This window comes from Lepisma saccharinum, chromosome 18 (genome assembly GCF_977018435.1).
Source record: "Lepisma saccharinum chromosome 18, izLepSacc3.1, whole genome shotgun sequence".
In the NCBI taxonomy this organism is placed as follows: Eukaryota; Metazoa; Arthropoda; class Insecta; order Zygentoma; family Lepismatidae; genus Lepisma; species Lepisma saccharinum.
The window spans coordinates 26,660,164-26,684,197 of NC_139246.1; the positions used below are offsets into that span (position 1 = coordinate 26,660,164).

The following is a 24,034-nucleotide window of genomic DNA, read 5'->3' on the forward strand; positions in this document are numbered from 1 at the left end:
ATTATTATTATTACATGACCTGGTAGTGATTTGCCTTAAATTTACTTATACAGAGTTCTTTAATAGATACTTCACTTCTTTGGATTGTTGAAATTTATTTGTTTAGTAAAGGTAGATTGCTCCGGGTCATGTTGGTCAGATGGATTTCATACCGAGTTGCAGTAGACTCGATAAAGTCATATTTCTTACCGACTAATGCACTGCTTCATTGATTTACGTGGAATGACTTTTCAATACGTGTTATTTATTCCTCCTGAATGAATGAAAATTGTATTTAAAGAAATAAAAGTATTTGGAGAATAATTCTTGTTCTAGTTGACTGTTATATAATGAGTTATACTTTTTTTTGTAAATTTGTGAGGGTTTGGTTAGAAGATTGTATTATTAATAGTTGTTCAGAAAAATCGTTAATAAAATTTTGTAGTGAAACAAAGCTTTTTTCCATTAGGTTGACCTTACTAATATTTTTTTTTTTTTTGACTGTGCTGACATGTTGCATGCTGGTTCAACGGCAGAGACGTTCACAATACATAAGAAGTGTGTTTATTACAATATTAATCAATCGTGGAGCGTAAGGGGTGATCTTCCACGTAGTACATAACACCCTGGACTGCTTTCTGCAGTCAAACGAGGTTCTGGCGACTGGCCCCATAGCCAGTATAATTGTGTGTGTTGTCCTGTTTTTCGTCTCTATGTGTGGTGAGTGCCCGTTTACAGCCTCAGCTTTTAACGGAAGTCAGAATATTTAAGATTTTAGTTATGCAACGTTAGAGTTATTAGTTGTAAAGGTAAGGGGCTGGACCCCGTATAATGTGACGGGTGCAAAATACCTAAGTGCTCACGCACCCAAAATTTTAAATAAATGATCAATCGTAGTTAGTAACCTGGTCTAATACCGTTAATCACCCAATCTCTTACGCTTATCCTGTAATGATGATCCCTAAGGAAGCTTTCAGACCGAAGCTACAAGTTACATGCGACACATGTCGCGTGGGAACGAACCAAACAACAATAACGTTTCACACCATAGCAGCATGACAACCCGCACAAGCTACTGAAATTCTCAAGCGACACGTGTCGCTTCCGTATGAAATCTCCCTAAGATTACAGTCTATTGGCATGAACTGCAACTTTACCTTTTAAACACAATCCTGGTAACAGTACAAGGAACGTCTCCACTCACACAGCATGCCGATAACTGAAATCCTTCCCTATCTTATCCCTGCAGTACGAGAAATACTTACCTGACGAGGGGTCCACAGGCCCACATTTTTTTATCACGAAAATTCAAGAAACTATTTTGATATCGAATCACTGCTTCCTTTGTTCATTATATATGTGCAGTTATTTATTAATTATAATAATTACAAAAATTACCATCATTAATAAAAATAATAACCAATTATTAGATAAGTGTCACACACATATTTTACAATTCACTAAAACTCACGAAAACCGTAATAATTTTTCATTACTGTTATTTTGTTTGTGAAGGTGCAGTTGTTTATTAATTACAAAAATTACTATCATAACAACCAATTGTTCACTGTCACAAGCACGAATGTCTCGTATGACACGCATTCAAATATGGCTCCTGGTAGGCCCGCCAAGTGCATTTTTCCTCCTATTTACATTATATTTATGATTTTATGAACAAAAGTAATACATAAATATTGGGAACACCCTAGAGGACAATGTAATTTACTTTCAATTTTTTAATGAAAATTTTCACAGTTGAAAAATAGAAAAAATAGATGAGGTGAGCCTGACAGCCCCCCCATCGGGTAAGCTAGGGTTAAGCTTCCCCACAAGATTTCTTTCAGATCCTAGTCTCGTGACTATTTTCAGCCAGTCAAACCAAGTTCTAAGAAGACTTCGCAAAGTGAGGATGGGACCTCACTCATAGGGGAGATGATATTTTTGACAATACTTGGATTCGGTGATAATTTGCTAGAACACTTTCACGGCCAAGGTCCTGCCCTTGGCTTGATTACGAAACCACAATCAACATCCTGCGTGTTCCACTTTCACATCTGCAGGAAGATTGTTCTATTTCTAAGTTCAAGTGCACGAGAAAAGTGTCAACTTCCTATAAACTACGTGACTGCTCAGTTCCTGACCATCTGTTACTTCCTTTCCTAGCCCACGTCTATGACATGTAGCATACATCATCAATACGTTACAACATTAAAATGACAAAAACAAATGATGGTCAAATAATTCTATTCATGAGTCTGGTAAATACATATATCTTGGTTGTATCTGGTGCTTATTGTGTATCTTCACCACCTTGTCGTTCATGGATCTATAGCGATTCCCGTCTCTGATTCGATGAAGTCCAGCGCAACAGAAATGCGAGTGTACAAGCTGGGGAAGTTCATTTCCAACTCCGTGTCCGAGCAGCCTGTCATGAGGGTATTAATTCCGATGACGTAGGACTTTGAATCCTTTTCAATGGTGGCAGGTCCTCCATCGTCATTCTACAAGAAGAAAGGAAACAATTTGACTAACTACTCTCCGTTTACTATAAGATCGAAGTTAGTGTAAACAAGAACATGTGGCTTCTGAAAAATCATATTTGTTGATCGAATGGCATCCGTGCAGGTATCTGGCGCGTAGCTTTATACCTAAGTATAAATATAATTCCTAAACAATACATTAGGAATGATATTTAGGTAACTGGTGTTGTGAAACTAGGTCTAAATGCAGTTTTGAAACTAATTTTCTGATTACTTACCACACACGATCTGGATTCGTTTAATCCTGTACAGAAGAATGTGGTTGGTATTTCGTCATAATAATCAGCGGAGAGGGCGTTACATTCATCCTGGGAAATCACTGTTGCGAAACCTTCGCGAAGAATATTTGAAGTGGTATGTGCTGGAAATAAAGGTAAAGCACAATTAAAATATTTTTAAGAGTCGTATCATCGCCATCCTAAAAGCGACACCTTCTTATATGCAAGGCCTGAACAGACTCGATTTGCTTGCATGTTACGTCATCAGTGGTAGGTCTAGGATCATAATGTGATATGAAAGTTACAGCAGCAAATGTGTGTTTCTACATTTTTCTCAACAAGCGCTAGAAACTAAGTTTAAACTAACATAAATTTCCGCCTATTTAACACACATTCGAAACTGTCATGCTGATATCGTACAACTCTTGACCTAACACTGATGACGCTGCATGGAAACACAGGCTTTGTATATAAGAGAGTATAGTCTCAGGTCGGCGACACTTCACGTTAACAGATTCATGGAGGAATTTAGGAATGTAAATTTGAATATCACGTGTGTTAGATCTTGACCATATTGAGGAGCAAACACGCCTATTGGCTGAGTACCCTCCTACATAGTATTCTACCTATATTAATATATTTTCTGCTATATAGTTATATACATAGATTAGGCCTATTTTAATTCGCATTAAAATTAGTTTATTTTTGGTGAAATATGCCAGGATTGCATAGACAAGAAAAGGTCTATACTAGACAACATAAGACTTGGAAAACGTGAACATACATAGATAACGTATTGATACATGTGGAAATAATAATAATATATAACATATTTTTATAACTTCTACACATAACCACACTATTACTGTGCTAAATTCGAATTATTTAATTTAACTTCTCGTTAGGGAGAACTAATACGATGTAATTTATTAAAATTTGTCTTGATGTTTAAATTTCTAGCATTCATTGTTAATTGTTATAAATATTAACATTGATGCAGACATACACTCACACACGCAGACACACGCACACGAGGTTCAGTTAATAATTATTATTTTGCTGTAATATTCTTTACGTTGGTCGTGGTAAATAGTGTGCATTTGTTGTAACTTTAACGTTAACTATGTTTCGTGCACAGTGTGAGGATTCTCAGTAGTCCAAAACCATAACAGCAGGGCCAAGAACCCAGACTGAAAGCACACGTCCGTACGATTGGCATTTAGCAGCAGAATCGCCCAGACGCACGCGCATACCCACGCAAGGACTAGAGATACTGGGGTGCCATCTCCAATGACGTCACCATGCTTCTCATACACCGAGGTATGTCCGTAGCAAATTCCATTACATCATGACATATAGTTTGATTTTTCTAGGCGAAAATCGAGGTAACACCCTGTATAGCCCAGTAGCAAGAAATCAACAATTTGTGTTTACCTTCTGTCTCTCCCCATCCCAAAATGGTCACCACGTCTCCTGTCAAGTCGGCTGCTGCATCAGTTCGGGATGGAAGGCAGATTGGTCTGATGTTGTCTGAAGTTACAAACAAAACAATTGTAAATTTAAATTAATAACGAATCTGGCATTTATGCCACGTAGTCATATTTTAGTTAAAACAATATGGATTCAAGACCTCACAAGAAAATGTCTAGGGAAAGAAACGAGAATTACTTCGCTATAGAGATAGTGTGAATACAGGATATTTTCAATCGTAAAATTAGAAATTAAGTGAAGGTGAATATTTCAATGACAGACCAAATCCAAGTATAAAACAACGTTTTCTCACAAAATTCAAGGCTAATTTCCTATATTTGGTAAGTACATAGTTCCTCTTCGTTGCACAAAGTATGTCAAATTATAGTATAAACTATGTTTTATTTAACATTGCCGCAAATAAAAATGATTCTAGCTGAGAAATATGGCAACTCATAGAGCTTTGTTCTACTTGTAGTAACACGGATTCAAAAGATTGCAATTTACTTCGATATTCTTAAATAGTAATTCCTATTCGTGTATCTAACGTTTCTTTTATATCATTTGAGTCCCTCGTTATGTCATTCTGTTCTTATCAATTCTAATGGTGCAATATATACGTTGCCAATAAAAGCGTTAAAAATTAAATTGGATAATTTAGACTATTTCTCTAAATCATACTTTCCTCATATGTCAATTGCTTTCTAGTAAATTGGAAGTGAGTGCATTTATTTACTTGACACTTCCAGTTTCCTTCTAATATATCCGTTGTGAGTGCATTTACTTACTTGACATTTCCGTTTCCTTCTAATACAGTATATCCGAAGTGAGTGCATTTACTTACTTGGTATTTCCGTTTCCTTCTAATATATCCGAAGTGAGTGCATTTACTTACTTGGTATTTCAGTTTCCTTCTAATATATCCGAAGTGAGTGCATTTACTTACTTGACATTTCCGTTTCCTTCTAATACAGTATATCCGAAGTGAGTGCATTTACTTACTTGGTATTTCAGTTTCCTTCTAATATATCCGAAGTGAGTGCATTTACTTACTTGATATTTCAGTTTCCTTCTAATATATCCGAAGTGAGTGCATTTACTTACTTGGTATTTCAGTTTCCTTCTAATATATCCGAAGTGAGTGCATTTACTTACTTGGTATTTCAGTTTCCTTCTAATATATCCGAAGTGAGTGCATTTACTTACTTGGTATTTCAGTTTCCTTCTAATATATCCGAAGTGAGTGCATTTACTTACTTGGTATTTCAGTTTCCTTCTAATATATCCGAAGTGAGTGCATTTACTTACTTGACATTTCCGTTTCCTTCTAATACAGTATATCCGAAGTGAGTGCATTTACTTACTTGGTATTTCAGTTTCCTTCTAATATATCCGAAGTGAGTGCATTTACTTACTTGGTATTTCAGTTTCCTTCTAATATATCCGAAGTGAGTGCATTTACTTACTTGGTATTTCAGTTTCCTTCTAATATATCCGAAGTGAGTGCATTTACTTACTTGGTATTTCAGTTTCCTTCTAATATATCCGAAGTGAGTGCATTTACTTACTTGATATTTCAGTTTCCTTCTAATATATCCGAAGTGAGTGCATTTATTTACTTGGTATTTCAGTTTCCTTCTAATATATCCGAAGTGAGTGCATTTACTTACTTGATATTTCCGTCTCCTTCTAATAGACTATATCCGAAGTGAGTGCATTTACTTACTTGATATGTCCGTCTCCTTCTAATATATCCGAAGTGAGTGCATTTACTTACTTGATACTTCCGTCTCCTTCTAATAGGCTATATCCGAAGTGAGTGCATTTACTTACTTTATATGTCCGTCTCCTTCTAATATATCCGAAGTGAGTGCATTTACTTACTTGGTATTTCAGTTTCCTTCTAATATATCTGAAGTGAGTGCATTTACTTACTTGATATGTCCGTCTCCTTCTAATATTTCCGAAGTGAGTGCATTTACTTACTTGATACTTCCGTCTCCTTCTAATAGGCTATATCCGAAGTGAGTGAATTTACTTACTTGATACTTCCGTCTTCTTCTAATAGGCTATATCCGAAGTGAGTGCATTTACTTACTTGATACTTCCGTCTCCTAATAGGCTATATCCGAAGTGAGTGAATTTACTTACTTGATACTTCCGTCTCCTTCTAATAGGCTATATCCGAAGTGAGTGCATTTACTTACTTGATATTTCAGTTTCCTTCTAATAAATCCGAAGTGAGTGCATTTACTTACCTGATATTTCAGTTTCTTTCTAGTCTATGGGAAATTACTGTCTTTACTTACTTGATATATATATTTGTTCGTAGCAAATCATAAGTGTCTATTTACTCAGTATCTGATATTTTAGTAAATCATAAGAGATCATATTTACGTACCTGATATTTCAATTGGTTCAGGAAGGGTGATAATAGCAATGTCGTACTCAAAATAATCGTAGTTGGGATGTATAACTCCTTGAGAGGTGTTCACAAGTATACCTTCAGCAACACTTAAGTCGTAGGCGCCCAGTATAAGCTCCCAAAATTCAGACCTTTAAAAGAGATATATGAAATTAAGGCATGCAGATTTCTGTATTTTCCTTGCATAAAAATGAGTTATTCCGGGAAAAGCTATTTTTACATTAAAATTCGTTGAAAAGTCACTAGAATATCATATAAAGAACACATTGGTGGAAAAGGGTGGAAAAATACATAAGAAAATAATATAACTGGAGGTTTGAGATAAGTCTAATTCTAAAGTTGGGGATTTTGAAATTTTTAGTATTTAAAGGGTTCTAAAAGGCTCATGTAGAATCAATTTATTGCAGTAGAATCCAATGTTTCTTATGTAAAATTGTTTTCTTTGACTTTTAAATTTCAATCTTTTCCCGAGTTACAATTTTGTAAATAGAAAATTCATAGGTATTTTCAACCGGTAGCCGGACAATTGCGATGGCGGAAAATTGCGATGAACACAATTAGAAGTGAAAGGACGGGTGGACAATTGCGCTGACATTCTATCAAATTGAAGGATGACTTAACACCACATATAATACCTTTTACAAGAGAATTATGTGAAATATTGATATTCGGCTGGGAATTTGGTTCAATCAAGTTTTTGAACATGGGCTAGAGCCAACAGACCACCTTTTGAAGTCACCCGTTTCCTCATATGTGCGAATACACTTTCCAACTCTCTCGACGAATTTAATGTCACGCTTCTTCCTTCCCTGACCTTCTATATTAAGTTCCATCCGCATGTACTTGATGCTGGTGTCTTCTGCTTGGCTCTTGAGGCAGGCCAGAACATATGAATTTTTGGATGCGGTCTTCCAAGCCACCTATTTATTTTGTTGTTCCAACCTTCTACAGCATTATTAGTTCTGTGGCACCTTTGGTTAGGTTAGGTCCTGATCGTTGCAGTCGTTCTACCATTAATTTGTAAAATGACCTTCACCGTCAACAATCATGGCAATTGTCCTAGATTCTTTTCAACCACATTGTGGAGGAAATCATATTGAGGAAAGTGAAAGTTGAAAACAAATAAGCAAGGAAGATTGTGAGTAAGGAGAGAAGGTGGCACAGAGAGAGAGGGGGAGGGAGGGAAAGAGGGAGGGGAGAAAGAATAGCGAAAGAGATACATGAGCTTTATTTTACTTCACTTTTGTGCCACTTCTAGCTCATTTGCAAAGATTGGGATGAGTGAGGATTAGATTTACATTAAAATAGAAATATATTCTAAAAAAGTATACAGTGGTATTTAAGATTACACTAATTTTGATTTATAGCTATAGGTACCTTGGTTGTTCTGGTTTCCAAAGTTTCCAAAACAATCAAGGTTTACATATTGTGAATTGTTAGCGATAAACGAGTAAGTAATGTTAAAAGATTAGTATCGAGGTTTACATATGAAGACTACAGGGGAAAAAGGAGGCAAGTCAGTTTTTTCATAATTGTACAGAATAGCAAATTTAAAGTTTGAAACCAAATAATCTTTATTCTTCATTACATGTATTAGCCTATAAAGCAAGAGTATATTTCTTTGTATGAAAATGAAATATGAAAGAAATTGATTCATGAAGAGTACAAAAGTTATGACAAAAACTTTCTAAACGTAGCAGCTTACAGCATTATGAAGTGGTGCACAAATTCACTTGTTCAGGTTTAGGCAGTGCTGTCCTTATTGTTTCTGCCCCTTAGGTCCATGTGGCAGGTTTGTGTAGTAAACCTGAGCCTCTCTTGTGCAGAACACTTTCAATTCCTGAAGATCTTGGAACTTTTCGTCTGATATTTGTAGAAGTCTCTTATAAGCTCTAGCAGGGTGTAGAAATTCGTTACATTCCAGATGAGGTGCAAGGCTTCTGTTATTTTTCTTCCCGCGCACGATTGTGCAAATCCATGCTGCATTGTAGTGTTGCAGATGCATGATCAGACGGCATAGGCGCCGACCTCTTGGGGCTTGGGGGGGGGGCTCGACCCCCCCAATGTTAATGATTAGGGGGCAGAGCCCCTCAAATAATTTTGCTTAAGAAGATCTAATGTAAAGTTTACTCTGAATTGTGCAACATGAACTTAAATTTAAATACACATTTGAAATGTTCTTGACCATCAACTTTGGGGGGCTGAGACTGCTAAACCATCAACTTTTGGGGGCGGGGTGCAATGACCAGAGACAGCAAAACGCATGACTTATTACTATATACTAAGTATATAATTATGAGTATTGTTAACATTTTTACTAAAAAGAGTTTCAAATAACGAGGTGATATGACAATTATACCAGTATGTTGTTTAGTGAATTCTGAACAATTTGAGGTCTTAAACACGACTTTCAAGCAATATTGATATGTATGATATTTAGTTATCCTCGAAATGTCTTCCTCTAGTACAAAGAATAAGGGGCAAATAATTCTAAAGTCTTTGAGTTTATTTAACACTGGCTTGCAGTAAAGTACGCAAGGAAAGCTTATGAAAAGTCTGTATTGCGAAAGCGGGAACGGCTATGATCAAAGGCATTATTGCTAAAGCACAGCGTGCTGTGTGTTTTTTTTATTATTGCAAAATTAAATTTAAAAAGTAAAATATTGTAGGAAGAACAAAAAAGTAAAACTAATTTTACTGCGAATTTGTATTAGCATTTATGTAAATAATTAAATAAAACTGTTAAATATTGTAAATATTCGTTATTTTTATGGGTACGTCAACACTAAGGTTATTTGCACCAGTCACATGTCCTTTCTTTACAAGTCTGTTGCGGACATTAGACCCATTCCCTCGCCGGGACTCGAACCCGAGACCTCCGGATCAAAGCGAGTTGAGTCGACCACCCAACACGCTCGGCTACCGATGCCGGCCTAAAACTGTTATGTTGGCCTCTTAATGTAAATACATAGCATACTTTTCAATAAAAATTTTAATTATCTAAAAAACAAATGAGCAGACACACGTTTTTCATGTTACATTTCATTTGCATGAGGAATATAGTAGGTGCTTAAAAACTGCTATACGAAGACGTAATTTTTATTTTAAAAAAAGGGAGGGAGTGAGTCATTCATTCATTTTTTGCAGTGATCAGAGACCTCCCAATAATTTTGACAAGTCGGCGCCCCTGTCAGACGGTGAAGTTACTTTCGAAAAATGACTTGCCTCCTTTTCCCTCTGTATTCAACCGACTTACATCCTTCCCCTGTAGGCGAAATCTTCAAGATTAAATTTCTCAGTGACTAACCTCCCTGTTGCTCTGACATTGAGTGCACATAAACTACATAATTCAAGCTACATGAATCTGTCTCATTTTCGACCAATTACTGACTTGCCTCCTTTTCCTTCTGTAGTCTTCATATGAAAAAGTTTGAGATAAAGGGTGAGTAATGTAAGTAGGAATAGGATATAGTAAGATATTGTATGTTGCCCATCATTTGGTTGATGAATGGACACTCAAAACATCCATGCCCAGGCCGGGATTCCAACCCAGGATCTCCGACATCGTAACGCGATGTGATAACCACTCCGCCTTGGGGTCCGGTTCAAATATTTTTAGACCAGAAAGTAATAGTTTTTACTCCAGTTGCATATTTAAGCTTGTGTATGCTGAACTTTCAATGTGTATATACGACGCACGCTTTTAAAGCGATATCGGGCGGGGCCACGCAGAGGGTGTGCGTGGCGATCAGCCAATGGCAGGAGTGCAACGTTGTACAGTTAGGAGACTGCGGCGCGGAAGTTAAAAGCCGTGTTCTGTATTTTTCTTGCGCGCAAGAAGTATTCATAAAATTCGCCACATTAACGTTCATCATAAGATGGGGAAATACATTTTGAACCTGACTGACCAAGTCCCATGAATTTCCGTCGCCTACAGCCGGAGTTATCTTTCTTTGAAAAAACAAGGGAAACATCACCTTTCATTTCCTTCCGCCTGTTTTTTCGATGCCACCGTGTTGACGCAGCTGAGTTGTTGTTGTCTAGGGAAAACTGTGGGTGTTAAATTCGCCTCGATACAAACAATGACCCTTCATTGTTCTGGGTATTCTCGAACATTGAAAGTCTGGGTCAGTTTGAGTTCAGCGTTTTAGTAGGAAGGCCGGTGTAAAATTATTCGCTTATCGTTCACTCGTGCGCCACAAAGAATAGTTTGTGAAAAGATTAAATACAGCCCTTTCGTGCAATAGTGTGTGTTCCGTGTGTTCTTTTTTTTTATTTTAAATAATGCCACTCTCAAAACCTAGCACCAGTAGTACAGGTACTAAGGATGCAAAATCTAATCATTAACCTCCAGGAGAGTGACTCTGAAATGAGTGAAATCTGTGACACGGAAACCGAGGAAGACGACGAGAGCGGTGATGAATAAATACCTTCAAGCTTCTTTCAGGTATGGGTTTCTCGTATATGCTACAGTGATAATGATATTATAATCCTGTGTAGTAATATTCACTATATTATTTCATTGTACTCATATATACTGAGCATGCATTATCAAAATAATGGACCCATCGCGAATTTTGTGCTTCCCTTGCGCTAGCAGTTAGTTTGGCAACAGCGCAGTAGCACTGGCTGCGTATTGGCCGAACTCATGTTCCTTCTAAAAGCGTGCGCCGTATAGTAGTGTGCTGGCCCGCATGGCAAGGGGCAATTACCACTACTTTTCTCTGTCTTTGCTATTGGCGTATTGTGAAAAATTGACCTGATTTACCGCAACAATTCTTATTTATTGTGTATATTTATTATACACCCTCATCTAGATTAATTACATATCATAGAAATAAAGCATCAATGCACATATCAGAATGTCTACCCAAATAAATCATTCGAAATTATTTCCTCTGCCTTGACCTTTTCTCTTCTTAATCTTAACATTTATTTAATCGCCCCCTACTTATATATATAGTTGGAAATTAAGACAATATATATCTATTCAATGTAAAGCCCCTACCAAAAGGCCGGTTAAGATGAAAACTGAATCTGTACTGAAGACGAGGAGGGACAATTACGCACTAGAGTGTGCGTCAAATCTCCTGCATATGGCGATAGCCAATAGCAGCGCATTGCAGCGTTGCCATGTCGAAATCCCTCACGGAAAAAAGAACAGCTTGGTTGAGCGAAACGCCTTGTCACGGAACTAGGCAACGCCGCACGTCTGTGATTCGCTGGCGCTGTTCAGCCGTTCAAGGACATACGCAGGAGATTTGACGCGCAGTCTAGTTGTGCATTTATTTCAATATCGTCGGATTTGGCACTTCTATTTAAAAAAGGGTTTAGTATGCGAGAGAGTATGAATTTCTCTCCATGTTGCAAGTGGAAACTGTTTTTCAAGTTGATTAGTAAGCTGGACACGATGTTTGAAATATATGATTAATAAGTATTTACAGAATCCCATATATTCCTTATGGGAAATAGAATTCATCTTCAAGTTACGGCTACTCAAATGGAAGTTTCGACTTTCCCTTCTACTATGACATAGTTCAAGTGTCCTTTTCGGTCCATGTGCTTTTCTACGACATTGGATGTTTGATATTCCCATGAGAACGAATAAAATAATGGTCCCATAAACCTAATGCATTTCTCCTTGCCTCATACGGCCATCCTGGCAGTGTTGCCAAACCTGATGTGCACGAAAGAGCTACATTTCACCATTAATAGAACTAAAGATGACTTTCAAGGAGCTAGATTAACGAAAACTGCAAAAAGTGCCTCCTAGGGTAATTTTAGGTGTCAGAGGGGTGGGGACGCTGCTATTTCAGGTAGCTTTAAAGTGATGGCAATTTTTTCTTAGTGTTTACAGCCTAGATTTGGCGGCATCACACATCTCAATAATCCAATGATGTCCATATGAAATCGAAAATAAAGGATTCCCGGATAATAATATTGTGATCTTCACCTTAGCCACAGCGCTATATATGAAAATACCTGGGGAGGAAAGAGGGGTGTGGGTGACGCAGCCTATATATGAATATCACGTCACGGCAAAATGTACACTCATGGCAAAGGTTGGTCCTTATGGGCCGGAGCCAGTGGTGGCATCATGGTGGGGCAGAGGGCGGGTGGCACGAAAGAGCCAGATCTGGATCCAAAAGAGCGAAGTTGGCAACAGTGATAGGCAGCCAGCTAGAAAGACCTAGGGGAAATTGTCCCTCCTCGCCTTAACAAGAGATCTAGACTTGGTTTAATTATTAATGAATGTAAAAAGTAATGCTTCAGACCTCATCCTAGATGGAAAATGGCCATATTACGTTATTTAATATTTTTACAAAACTTCACGCATACAAGAATTAAATTATTAAGAAAGGAAGTAAACAAATCTTAACCACAACTCAATACAATTTCAAACTTCCAAATATTCAATTTTATCAAATCTCAGAACAGGTATATAACAATGAAAACTTGCTATACTGTAAAAACAGCAAAACTTCTTGACCACAAGTATAATTTCTTGGGTTGATTTCTTTACTTTTTCTTGACTAGACACCCTGTATATGCAAGTAAGACGAAACAGAAGACAGACAGATTTAAAATTTCCGACAATTTCTATATTTTTTTATCAAATCTTCCATTTTACCTAAAATCGGATTTAGATTTCTCTGTACCAAGGTAAATTTCACTTGGTGTAGCAACACTGCCTCTGCCGACCGCGGCACAGAAAGGAGGAAGGAACAACCAGTTTTCTCCTGCCAACGCTGTTTGCTGCGGTGGAATTAACGCCGCAGTCCACGTGTTTTAAAATTGCCACTCGCTTCGGCTCCTTCGCCCTCTCTGCAGACGATCGAGGAGGAATCGCGGTCGTCACGACTCTGAATGGACAACGATCAGTGGAGTACATAAACCAATCTTTAAGTTCTTGGAATAATTTACTAAAATTGTGGCTTAGAGGATTTTTATAATACAGGGTGAGTCAAAAGACAGGTTACACAGGAAGTTTTCTTTTTTGTCTCGTTAATTGTCCGTGAATGGTTGAATGTCCAGTTTCCTGGTGCATGGATCGGTCCCCTTGAGTAGCCACCGCGGTCTCCAGACCTGACACCAATGGATATTTTCCTTTGAGGTCATTTAAAGTTAAGAACCAGGGCATCTGGAATCGGAAGGAACGCATTGTGCAGCCATGATTATGCCGGACGTTCTGCAAAAGGTTCTGGAGAACTGGAAACGTCGCGTTCAAAAATGCATTTATGTTCAAGGTGCACACATTGAAGATATACTATAAATTCCAATGTAACCTGACTTTTGACTAACCCTGTATATAATGAGTAATTTCCCATACATTAAAGCTACATGTATGAAGAATTACCACCAACAAAAGTAGAGAATTTGCATTTATACACTGTTGACATCCGCGATTGATAATTGTACTCGACTAAATCATTTACGAGTGATGAGTTAGCAGCTTCTAACTCAAATTGCATCTATTCAAAATATTCTTCCTTTCTCTTATAACCCCGATGGCGCAGTGTTCATGTCGTCGCCTTGTAATCAAGGAGTGCCGGGTTCAATAGCCGACGAAGGCACATGGCACAGTGGTTCGGATCTCACTTTAAATTGTAGGTCCAGTCCCAATTATTCTATCTGTGCATAAATTAAAGTTAAAACAACAAATCAAGAAAACAATAACCAGTCAATTACTTACAGAGCAGCATACGCCGAAGTCAGAACATGTTGGTCGGAAATAAGAACTCCCCCGTACTCCCAGCCAAAACTGTCGGCCACGAGTACTTGCCATGGGTACTCGTGTTCGTAGGTATCCTCTCCAAAAGCGATTTTGGGAGCCGCACGTTTAATTCCGCACCCCTCTGCAAAGAGGAAGAAAATTTAGAATGAACACATTCGCTCATTTCTGAAATAGCATTTACACCCTACAGTAACATTTGAAATCAGTTGAGGCGATTAGTGAGTACAAAAGGGGAAGCTGTCCCCAATTTTTGCCCCTACACTATGGTCTCTAAGCCTTGTCGGCCAAGAGAAAGTAAACTGTATTTGCCCCCCCCCCCCTTCAGATTTGGCTCCCAATTTCCCTGTTTGAAATTACAAATCTTTTGCGAGAAAAAATATAAAAGCCACCAAGCTCAATAGAGCATAGATATAACACCCGAAATAAACAGCTTCTAAAGCCATACTTCACCAGACTAACATTAGTTCAAGAAGGACCAGAACAGATTCCAATTAAAATTTCTAATAACCTTCGAAATGATATAAAAGCAGAAAATACGACAAGGCTCAAAAACAAATGGAAAAAAACAAACAATTATTAAATCAGGAATATTATAACTTTAGTGATTACTTACTTTGTAATTTTTTGTCTGAACTGTACTGAATGCTAATATCCTGTAATAAAATCCAGAGAAGTGAGATACTGAAAAACGTACGGCTATGTTACGTTACGCTCCACATGGACAGTACCACTTATTACTAAAGCTAAAGCAATGAAAATAGTCCAGTCAAGGTCACGACGCTCACCTCCAGTGTCGCCAATACAGCAACAACATATACGTACAACATGCGAAGTGGTGACTGAGGAGCTTAGAAGTAGTGTGGCAACCCTGGAGGGCCAGGGGTCTGGAGGAGGCAAGGGGAAGCTTCGACCTTGACTGGACTGTTTTCGTGGTGAGAGCAATAATACACAGTTGTCAGTTTTACATCTTGGTTTTATGCACTGCTCACAAAAAGTTTGAAACATTGTTACGTTAGACAATAGGTGATAGACACGGCCTTGGAATGCAACAACATATGGCATCTGTGTGGTGCGTTCTCGTCTTTTCTCCGACATATATCACCGTGCCTATCACCTGTTGCCTAATATAATTACATTCCAAACTTGTTGTGAGGAGCGTATTATTGTTCCAGCAACTGCTACTGACCGAAACTTCATGGATATTGGAAACTTGTTTCTTTCTTGTGGTAGGGGGATGTAAATGTTATTTGATATCGTTACAATATCCAGTGGCGCATCAACCCATTGAGGACCCGTGCCCACCTACCTACTGCCGGCTTCACTCCCACCTGATTCTACTCACCCCCCTCCCCTAGGTGGGAGATGATACAACCAGTTACGGGGTGACGTGCGGTCAGCACAACGAACCCCCAGTCAGTGTTGTAGGTTTTCATGGCCTGGTTACACTACTCATTCGTAGCTCCCCAATTTCCTCTCGATTTTGGGTTGCCACTGGTCCAATACACAGGCCATAGCCCAAAGCATGACGCCTTACGGTGCGGGATAGGGATGGACGATATCGGAAATTTGATATCGCGATATATCGTCAAGAAAATATCGTCACAGACGGTACGATACGATATCTTTCCGTATCGTGATATCGGCGATATTTTGCCTCCACGATATATATCGCCAAATAACGTGACGATATATCGCCAAATATCATGACTATATATCGCCAAAATATTGTGACGATACATCGCCGACACGATATATATCGCCAAAATATCGTCACGATATATCGTCTAGTTGATATCGCCTGGAGATATTTTTTCAATATCGCGATATATCGTCTGGCCCATATATCGCCCAACACTTGTGCGGGACACCAGATATCGTTAGAAGTTTCAAATCTTATCTCTTTACACCTTACGCTAATTGCTAAACAAGTTACATAAGTTTAGTGAGAATATTTAGTTTGTTGCATAATTTGTTGCCAAGCATAAAACAAAATTGGTTATCTTCATGTGATTCATGATCATCCCATCTGAACAAAGTCTAATGGGAGAGAGACAGGAATAGGAAGGTTTGATAATATTACACTTAACAACAAAATCAAGTCTTATACAATGATCTTATTCCTTAGAAGTTTCAAGTAGACACGTACGTTTGCATATGGAAGCAAATAGTAAATGTTCGTAGGTGTGTGTCGGAGGGGTTTAGAGATTGAAACAGGAGGCAGAAAAAAAATTCTGTGGTGCAACAGCTCTTGAAGAGCGAAGGCCTGCCACTTCAGAGAATCGAGTCCCATAGCCGCTGTTTTCTGACTTTCGAAACGGACAGACAGACTGAGAAAGACAGACATATAAGAGAGAGATAACGAGAGACAGAAAGAAAGAAACATGGATACCGATAAAATGGGAAAAGACAGAAGTTGAAGAAAAAGGGATACAAGAAGAAAAAAGAGAGAGAGGATGACAGATAAGGAAAACATGAAAGAGACCCATCAAATCCTGGATCTCACACTAACAAACACGCAGTGAAAGAGAGATTTGTAGTTTCCTTTATTTACGTGATTTATCTGCCTTTTTAGTCTAATCCAAACGATGAGAATGACTACCAACATAAGAAATCCAAAATTCTTGACTTTTTCTTGACCTTTCATTTCTTTTTCTTGGCATTTTTTTCATTTCCTTAACATTTATCGCCCCCTACTTGAGTATAGTTGGAAATTAAGAAAAAAATATTTTTATTTAATGAGAAACAACTAATACAAGGTCAGTTAAGATGAAAACTGAAGCTGTACTTTAACATAACAAGATATTTAGACTTGCTTTTGTAAAAATTAATGCTTCAGACTTCATTCTGGATGGGAAATGGCCACATTACTATATTTAATACTTTTTACAAAACTTCACACATGCAAGAATGTAATTCTGAAGAAACAATGAACAAATCATAACCACAACTCAATACAATTTTAGATTTCCGAATATTCAATTTTATCAAATCTTGACACATGTATATAACAACGTAAATTCATTATACTGTACAAAATAGCAAAAATTCTTGACCACAAGCATAATTTCTTGACTTTTTCTTGACATTCTTGACTGATAGACACCCTGATGAATTATGATTGATTGATTGATTAATTTGCTGTTTCTTAAGCCCACTTTATGCACAGATAGGCTCATCGGGATTGGACCTACAGTTTAAAGTGGGATCCGAACTACTGTGCAATGTGCTTTCACCGGGTATCGAACCCCTTGATTGCAAGGTGACGACGTTACCACTACGCCATTGGGAAGGCTCCCATTAATTTTGAAAATATGATGAAGGAACATTACACAAGACACTTGTGCTCAAGACAGGATTTTAAGCTTGTATTCTCTGGAGAGACCTTAAGTCGAATTTGACGCGCTTAATCACTTATGTAATGAACAGAGAGAGAGAATGAAGTAAAGGAATTAGGGAAAGAGGAACAAAAATGTGTTAGGTAGAAAATAATGAATAGAAAGAATGACGGTAGATAAAATAGAATGAAAAAACAGACGGATGAGAAAGAGGAAGAAGAGAATAGGGGAAAGAGAAAATTGTGAAAGAGAGAAGATAATAAAAGAGAAGAAAATTGGAAAGCGAATAAGAAGAGAATGGAGATAGAAAGGGTGAGAAAACATTGAGAAGGAGGAGAAGGCGGAAAGAATGAGGGAAGAGAGAACAGAATGAGAAAAAACGAATAAGAGGGAGGAAAAGTTAGTAGAAAGAGAGGGAGAGTAGAACGTGAAGGAGAGAAGAGAATGGAAGGAGAAAGGCGATAAAACCATGAGAAAGAGACGAGAAAAGAATGAGGGAAGAGAGAATAGAATGAGAAAGGAAAACGAAAAAGAGAGAAGAAGATAATAGGAGAAATATAGGGAGTGGAGAAAGAGAATGAGAGAAGAGAATGGAGAAAAAGGAGATAAGACCATGAGAAAGAGAAGGAGAAAAGATTGAGGGAAGAGAGGATAGAGTAGGAAATAAAACGGATAAGAGGGAGAAACAAGAATGGGAAAAGAAAACTAATAAGAAGGAGGGAGAAGGTAATAGTAGAAAGAGAGGGATAAGATAATAGTAGAAAAAGAGGGAGAAGAAATGAACGTGAAAGAGAGAACAAAATGAGAGAGCAAGAGAGAAGAGAATACAGAGAAACCCATGTGAAAGAGAAGATGAAGGAGAGAACGAAGCAGAGTCAAGAAAATGAGAGAGATAAGGAGAAAACAGATACAGGAGAAGACTAGCCACACATGATGTCTCTCAGGGCAAACGCCAGATTACCCTGTTCACTTACCAACTTCCTTCCAACCTTTCTTGTACTGGTATGGAACCCGTGACTTCAGCAGTTGGTCAAGCCTCGCAGACTTCTCTTTTACATCAACATCTCCTACTTCAGGGCGGGGAAAGAACCTAGGGTTCTTTTCCTTGGTTGCCTAGGAAGACGAAATATAAACTTTACCTTTTGAACTTAATGGAATATTGGAGAGTAATTCATCATTTGCTTACAACTGACGGGGAAAAAACTAATAGATTTTTTTTGGATGTGTATGCAAAATATATTCCAATATGACATTAGTGAACCATGGATGGATCATTATATTCGTCCATCATCAGTGCATCATTCATCCTCGTCGTCGCGACTATCGGAACAGATAGAAAAGAGACCTGAAAGATAAGAGGATAAAAAATTCAACTGAATTTTACACAGACACCTAGGCTGAAAATAGCAATGACGTAACCCTTTACAATAATTATTCTGTGCATATGACTTATCGGTATCATCATTTAATGTACAGCGTGTTCCTTTCAAACCTCCCATATTTCAATTCATCATTGTGAAACATAATGGAATGCGAGTGGTACTAGACGAAAGAGAAACTCAAAGAATGTTACTGCATGACCTCGAAGTTCAACGTTCTCTCACTATGCAGCGCCACAATCGCATAAAGCACAATGGCGACACTGCAGCAGCGCGCACAATCTGTATTTTTGTATGCAGAGACCAAATCAATCATTACAGTGCAAAGAAATTACCGGAGAGAATATGGAGGTGAAGCACAACCCAGACAGATGGAATATGGCCTCGTCAGAAAACAACATTTTTCCAAGAAGTTGAGGATTCCTGTCCATACGATCCAGCATTTCAATATCGAATTTCTGTCGTTGTGGCTTATCACTTTGCTTCAATTGTTGAACAATTTGCACCTTGTAAGGGTACAAATGAAGCCAAAAACTTCGCACACCTTGCCTTAATGGTTTTCGCATCAGGTGCTTCACCGCCATATTCTCTCCGGTAATTTCTTTGCACTGTAATGATTGATTTGGTCTCTGCATACTAGAATACAGATTGCGTGCGGTGCTGTGGACTCGCCATTGTTCTTTATGCGATTGTGGCGCTGCATAGTGAGAGAACGGTGAACTTCGAAGTCCTGCAATGAAATTATTTGAGTTTCTCTTCCGTCTAGTACCAATTCCATTCCATTATGTTTCATAACCTTTTAGCAATGATGAATTGAAATGTGGGAGGTTTTAACGAACACGCTGTATTACTTTTGTTTCTTGATGTGTGTAATATTTTAAAATATATCAAATGATAATTAGAAGCGTGGAAATAGCTATCAAATTTTCAAAGATTTTCAGATTTTCATTGAGTCTTTAGTAACCAAGATAATCTGGAGAAGTTTGAAAACATCTCACAATGTACACTCTGTCCGAGAAGTCTGTGGAGCAAGGGAACGAAAACAATTCTCTGCGCACTCGAGAATGCTCGACCAATGAACTAGCGAGAGGGAGAGTAGATACATGCAGGTAGCAACGTGACTGCAGCTACCAGCAGTTTGCAGCAGCGCGCACTGCTTTACTCCGCCCACTCGCTTTCTCTCATTCTCTACCATTATGTGCGGCGTTGCTTCATAGATTCCTGGGACAGACTGTACAAACAATTGATTACGTCACTTGAATTTCTCTTCCCTGAACATATAAATCTCACCTCTGAAAAAGCGGCCAAAGCCAATAATACAAGAAGGAACTTCATGTTGCCAATGAACCACTCAAGTCATCGTTTAACATCCTAGGGTGTGGTATTTATGTACACTATCTGTGGAGTTACATAATAGGTATTTTTGCCTTTGTACTGGTTTAACACAAGCAAAATTTCCCTTGATAATAGTAATCATATTCCTGAAGATAACAATTGAAGAGCTTCTGATGAGTAATAGATCTGTGATTGTTCTTCAGATAAACAATTGGATAACATTGTTGAATATGAGTTTACGTCTGAGCAATCCTTAGACGGTTGTGTTGAGTCATTTGCTTTTAGTAAACCTCGTTATCGTGACACTTTGCCATTTCTATTTTCATTTCAACCTTCCAATTTTATGTAACAAAGCCATTGCTTTGAAAGTTCTCTCATTCGTTCGTCACTACCAATTTTATATTTCTCTTGTAGTTGATGTATATAACGATTGAAATCTATACTTTGTCCTAGTTTTTAATCGGATTTTGTCGGCTATTTTCGGAAAAGGGGCGTTCTCTAGCCTCAACTGGAAGAACTGTGACAGGATCGGTACGCATGTGTGCTCTTGACGTATGAAATACTAAACAAGATCATCGTCTTCGGATTCTAGAGGGATGGGTTGCATCTGTCCCTAGCCTGGAATGAAATGGGTCCATGATAAACCGAACAAACACGAGAGTTGACGAACATACCCGAATGATCTACTTAAAAGTGCATACAAGGTATGTACAGTCATGGACACCTCTGGGTTGTAATAATCTCATTCACATTCAATTGGATCATTACAGCGCAGAAGTGTCCGTGACTGCAGGTTAAAACTGGTTTTAACATGATCATAACACGCTGATGTACCTAGGTACGCACCAAAGGAACTCTCTTAGTGATCACTCCTCGTAAAGTCAACTTTATGCAAGAGTTTTTGAACAGGATCCGTGCGACAGAAATGAGAATCGAAACGGTGATAGTTTGGCCAAAACGCGATACTGTATCTCCTTCCGCAAATATGTCCTATCAGTGAGTCATCATGATTTGATCGTCATGACAAAGTGAACATTTCACTTTTACACTTCGGATAAAAAGTCCAATCGTCGTAGCATTGTTTTTATTCTTTTTAGTTTGCTCTTATATAAAAACCTTCTTTCAGATTTCACATAGCAACTTGAGTGAATCCGTTAAGATACCATGAAGTACCTTCTTGTGGCTGTGTGTCTTTGGGCAATTTGCCAGGTATGTGATTGGTTGAGAAATATTTCAACAGAACATCCACTGGTGCGTTAGGCTGGAGGCCAAACAATAACACGCCTAAAACTATTAGTTGTCATTTCATTAAACTTCATGATGTGCTAGTGTGCTCTGGTTATAAAGACCGTAGTATAAGCATTGATTCATCACTTTGATTTGAAGAACACATAAATGAAACTTGGAAAATTAGGGTTTATTTTGTTAATAGAAATTGTTTAAAGTCTTGAGACTTAAGCTTGTACATGTTACAATCGTACCTCCAATACTCCAATATGATTGTGAATTTTGAAGCTCAGTCACCCAATACCATATGGTAAAAATAGAATGAATTCAGAAACTATTTGTCAGATTATTGCGCATGAAAACTCAGTTGTAATGTTGACTAAAATCTCTTACAAACTTTGAATTCGAGAAGGAATTTGAAAATAAGTGTATTTGTACAGAATACGTACAAATTGACACAGACTACTTTTTTGAAAGCCATTGCTTACAAGGCTGTTTAATACAAGACTAGACAAACATCTCGGTAAACAATAACAATAGTGGTGTATTAATAAACACTCCAATAGATAATTATCATTTAAGTGACGATATGTTGAGAGCAAATTGTTAGCGTGGTGCTTTAATCGACCATTCCCGTGTTCTGTACTAAGTATCAACAAACTATTATTCTTATTATCATCATCATCATTATTATTATTATTATTATTATTATGAGATATCGTTGTGAGCTGCTTGCTCAAAATCACTGACTCACATGGTATCTGCTTTACATTACAGACTACCTTTGAGCATATAGACAATATATATTTAAGCATGGTGAATTTTGCAAACAAGATTTCAGTGCTAAATTTATAACACAATCAAAACTACGAATACTGTGTGAACCCAAAACCCCGTGCTTTTAACATAAGTCAAATTATAGTGCGAGTTTAACAAGAATAAAGATTCTGTTATTAAGCTAATATAATAGGCCTGTAATTACTAAGTGATTGTTATTATTAAAATAAATTAGATTTCTAATTTGATATTTTCAATGTTCTATATCATTTATACTATCCGTAGCTGCCTTGATGTTATGAAGCTAAGACAAAATTTGGGACTGCTAGTGTTGCCAACCAATAGTGTATGCCCCTAAAATAGTACTTTTTTCATTCTTGTGTTGGCAACCAATATTGTATGCACCTAAAATGGTACTTTTTCTCTCTAGGGATACCAACCAATTATGTTTGCCTCTAAAATGGTACTTTTTCGCTCCAGTGTTACCAGCCAATATTCTACACCCCTAAAATGGTACTTTTTCGCTCTAGTGTTGCCAACCAATATTGTATGCCCCTAAAATGGTAACTTTTCACTCTAGTGTTGCCAACCAATATTGTATGCGCCTAAAAAAAATGGAACTTTTTCACTCTAGTGTTGCCAACCAATATTGTATGCGCCTAAAATGGTACTTTCTTACTCAGCCCAAACAACCAGTACTATTTCCGTACCCATCAGGTGTTGCACCTCACCAATATTGGTCGCATGAGAAAGATTAGCATAGAATCAGTCACGCAACTTCAACGTACGACCCTGCTAGAAATTCTCTCGTCTTCTTGCCCTGAAAATATTTTCTTTTAAAAAAACTCCTCTTTGATTTGATTCACTAATCCATTTCTAAAGCTTCCTGTTTATAATAAATTGGCAATGTAAGGTATTAAAAATATGACGAAGGACGAGGCTCCAAGACACAGGGAATACAATGAATATATCATGTGCGGTATTCAAGTCATTATCGATGAAAGTTCGCTCGTGTTTTCCTCCTGAATTTGGTAGCCAACGCACATTTAGAATCCGCTAGATTTAGCGACGTTTCTCTAAAGTTGGCAACAATAATCTCTGAATATGCTGAGTCACCACATGGTTCTTATACACATTCTGTTTCAGGCACTTCCTAGGGATGAATTTAACCACAACCACTTTCTTCCTGGGGGAAGAAAGTATGAAGATATTCGCGCTGAAAAATTTGCAAAACTTGCAAAAATGAAGAAAGCTGCAACAGAATATGAATATAAGAAAGGGACAAAGGAAGTAGGTATGTAAATATTAGTATAAAGCAGTGGCGGGGATTGGGTTCAAAAACTGGGGGGCAAGGTGCCAATACTAAGGGGGGGGGGGCAAGGACAGTTTACTTTCCCTTGGTAGACAAGGTTTAGCATAGTGCGGGGGCAAAAGTGGCAAAATATGGGGGGCAACTGCCCCCTCCTAATCGCTGCTACTGGTATGAAGTTATTTGTTGGGTAGTTGAAATTTGCAAGGTAGGCATGCTTTCTGTCTTTCCATAAGATTTTTCATGCGAAAAAATACTTTAAACAGCCATTGTCCCCCTTACAAAGTCATAACCAACTTGTCCAC

General features: G+C 37.8%; 2 protein-coding genes across 4 annotated transcripts in view; one reads left to right on the forward strand and one right to left on the reverse strand.

The window, feature by feature from the left end:
• Positions 1–24,034, forward strand: part of LOC146001925 (brachyurin-like) — a 74,446-nt gene that overhangs the window by 31,136 nt on the left and 19,276 nt on the right. For 2 of the 3 annotated variants that reach the window (XM_083139644.1, XM_083139643.1), the window contains exon 2: positions 23,567–23,714. In XM_083139644.1, coding sequence (XP_082995770.1) covers positions 23,663–23,714 — 52 coding nt within the window. In that variant the 5' untranslated portion in view covers positions 23,567–23,662. Of the gene's footprint in view, positions 1–21,542; positions 21,626–23,566; positions 23,715–24,034 lie in introns of all 3 variants that reach the window. The other variant, XM_083139642.1, reaches the window with a different exon arrangement.
• LOC146001924 (chymotrypsin B-like) lies at positions 1,606–20,460 on the reverse strand. The gene is made up of 7 exons (XM_083139641.1): positions 20,372–20,460; positions 18,677–18,815; positions 14,326–14,488; positions 6,609–6,763; positions 4,172–4,267; positions 2,738–2,880; positions 1,606–2,480 (listed from the first exon to the last, which is right to left on the reverse strand). The coding sequence occupies exons 1-7, from the start codon at positions 20,414–20,416 to the stop codon at positions 2,298–2,300; spliced, it is 924 nt and encodes a 307-aa protein (XP_082995767.1). The 5' UTR covers positions 20,417–20,460; the 3' UTR covers positions 1,606–2,297.

Bases quoted from the DNA above. Each gene is read 5' to 3' on its own strand.
- LOC146001924 (XM_083139641.1), bottom strand. From the start codon at position 20,416: ATGAAGTTCCTTCTTGTATTATTGGCTTTGGCCGCTTTTTCAGAG. The intron at 6,764-14,325 runs GTAAGTAATTGA...TCTCTTTTAAAG, and splicing joins ACTTCGGCGTATGCTGCTCT to GTCTGAATTTTGGGAGCTTA. The intron at 2,481-2,737 runs GTAAGTAATCAG...TTCTTCTTGTAG, and splicing joins ACGAATCCAGATCGTGTGTG to AATGACGATGGAGGACCTGC.